Source organism: Neophocaena asiaeorientalis, unplaced genomic scaffold (assembly GCF_003031525.2).
Source record: "Neophocaena asiaeorientalis asiaeorientalis breed wild unplaced genomic scaffold, Neophocaena_asiaeorientalis_V1.1 scaffold598, whole genome shotgun sequence".
Taxonomy (NCBI): domain Eukaryota; kingdom Metazoa; phylum Chordata; class Mammalia; order Artiodactyla; family Phocoenidae; genus Neophocaena; species Neophocaena asiaeorientalis.
The window spans coordinates 977,131-979,294 of record NW_020173036.1 but is presented as its reverse complement, the minus strand read 5'-3'; the positions used below and the strand labels follow the sequence as shown (position 1 = coordinate 979,294).

Genomic DNA, 2,164 nt, shown 5'->3' with positions numbered 1-2,164 from the left:
GCCTGCCCTGCCTCGAGTGGGACATGGTATCCTTCCTTCCTTCCGGCCTAAGGCTGGGACTAGGCTGGTTCCAACCTGGGGACCGATTTCTTTGTAGGATAAGTAGAATTTATGCTTGGAGAGGGGAAATTTCCAGAGTTATTTCACATTTCACAGCTAAGAGCTAAGGTAAGGGCTTGGCTTCGTTACTGAATTAGGTCAGATATCACGATAAAAACACCTTTCACAGTAGATCGATCGTAAAGGGAGACCACAGAACGAGGACAGAAAGTGAGGGAGGGTGAGGACGGACTTCTGTCCGAAACTGAGAGCCATCTCTCTGCACCCTGGAAACTTGGCTTTGGGGTCAGTTAAGGACTCGGCATCAAGAATCAAACAATTAGGACCACCCTTTCAAGTCCCACTGATGACCAGATAGCGTTTCCCAACATTCACGTATTTTAAGAATAATTTGCTATGGACAGAGTGACCCCTCTGCCCTCACCCCCACCAGTGTTCAAAGCCTGAGAAAAATTTCAGAATGTATCAAAGGTGCAAAGAGGGCAAAGAGCAAATTTCCTTGGAAACTGAACTGCCCATGGGAGTGTTTTCCAAAGTGCAGTACAGGACTACATGGTTACCCTCATAAATGTCCCTCCAGCCTCTGCCCACCAGACTCCTCAAAAACCAAAAACGAAGGCGTTCCTTGGGTAGGCCTAGGTAACTCGAGGAACGATTCAGCAGCAAACGACGGCTGATGGCTGTCTACAGGGGGAGGGACGCGGTGAGTCTGAGAACACGGGGCTGGGCCCGCTACCAGGCCTCCTCTCTCCTCTCCATCCCACGGACAGCAACAGGAAGGCTGTGCCAGGACTGGAGGCTGAAGGCGGCTCCTCTCCTTTGATGCTTCTACATCGGGAAGGAGGCGGCTGCCCGGCAAGGCCAACATTCCTAAAACAGAGATGGGACCTGCGGTCCCAACGGATGGCAGAGCCCCTGCTCTCCCAACCCTGGGGGCAGAACTGGGTGAGGGTACAGGGTGGGGAGTCTCTCTTGCTCTGTCTCCAAAGTAAAAGTCATCCAAAGCCATCACCATCATCAGATTCACCCACCACCATCCATCTCGCACATCTCTCTCCAGATCCACGGGCTCACCTAGCCCCTGCCAGCTGCCTGACACCCCTCTGCTAGCAAACAGTCCAGGAAAGACAACAGGTATTAAAATAAAATAGAAATTAAACAAACAAACAAAAAAAGAGTAAAGACCAGAGTAAAATGTTGCAACAGCACAGAAGAAGGGCTGAGATGATGTGACTCGCCTCAGCCGGCTTCTTGGAGTACCGTGGAAGTAAACCCTCAACCGCGTCCCCGGTCGCTAAGGCACTAGGAGGGAAAGATGTAAAACCAAGTCTGCGAGAGCCGGCGGAGGTGCCGGGGACAGGAGCGCGGCACCGCGGGCACCTGCGCGTGCACCTGGACCACGGCGCGGGTCACGTGCCTAGGTGAGATCGCTCTTCTTGTGCAATTACATTGAGGAATAGTCTCTTGGTATCGTTGGGGGTGAACACAAAGTAGCACAGACAGGTGCAGACTGCGACATCTACCAGGGTGTCGGCGACGCCGCGGGCCCTAAGCTACGTGACGAGGGATGCACTCAAAGAGAAAAGAAATCTTCAGAAAAGAAAAAAAACATTAATGACATTTGAGGAATATCATTGCTTAGGGATTTATCCAGAGAGCTCAGAAAGAGAAAATGCGCCCTCCTCTCCCAGGGGTCCTCCTTCAGCCCGACTGCCCCCATTGCTCCCAGCAAGTGGGCCAGATCGGGGCTTCCCCAGCCCCGGACCCGCCCCCAGATACCAGCCTCCTCCGGCCACGGCCTGACCTTTCTAGACGGTTGCTGACCCTTTAGAGTTCTGGAAAAATCCCTAATTCTTACGTTCAATCATTAAAAATCTACTGGATTTTTAATCCAACAGATTAAAACTCGTGTCAGGTGTCCCTGACAGCAAATTCTTAAATGCCACTTGCCGCCATATGAAAATCATCTTTGAAAAATTCATAATGTATAAAAAGCCCAGCTCCCCCCTCGTCCTTCCTCCTCTCCCTCCTACCCTCTGGCCATCCTCCCTCCCCTCCCCTCCCCTTCCAGTGTTTATATGTAAGGGTACTGGTTGACCTTGGC

At 51.8% G+C, this 2,164-nt stretch overlaps 1 protein-coding gene across 1 annotated transcript in view; it reads right to left on the bottom strand.

Annotated features, from left to right (window-relative positions):
* Window positions 1-1,362: 1,362 nt before the first annotated feature.
* HIPK2 (homeodomain interacting protein kinase 2) overlaps window positions 1,363-2,164 on the bottom strand; it is a 124,793-nt gene continuing 123,991 nt past the window's right edge. The window contains exon 14 of the mRNA XM_024742519.1: window positions 1,363-1,452. Within this exon, the coding sequence (XP_024598287.1) occupies window positions 1,363-1,452 (90 nt within the window). The remainder of the gene's footprint in view (window positions 1,453-2,164) is intronic.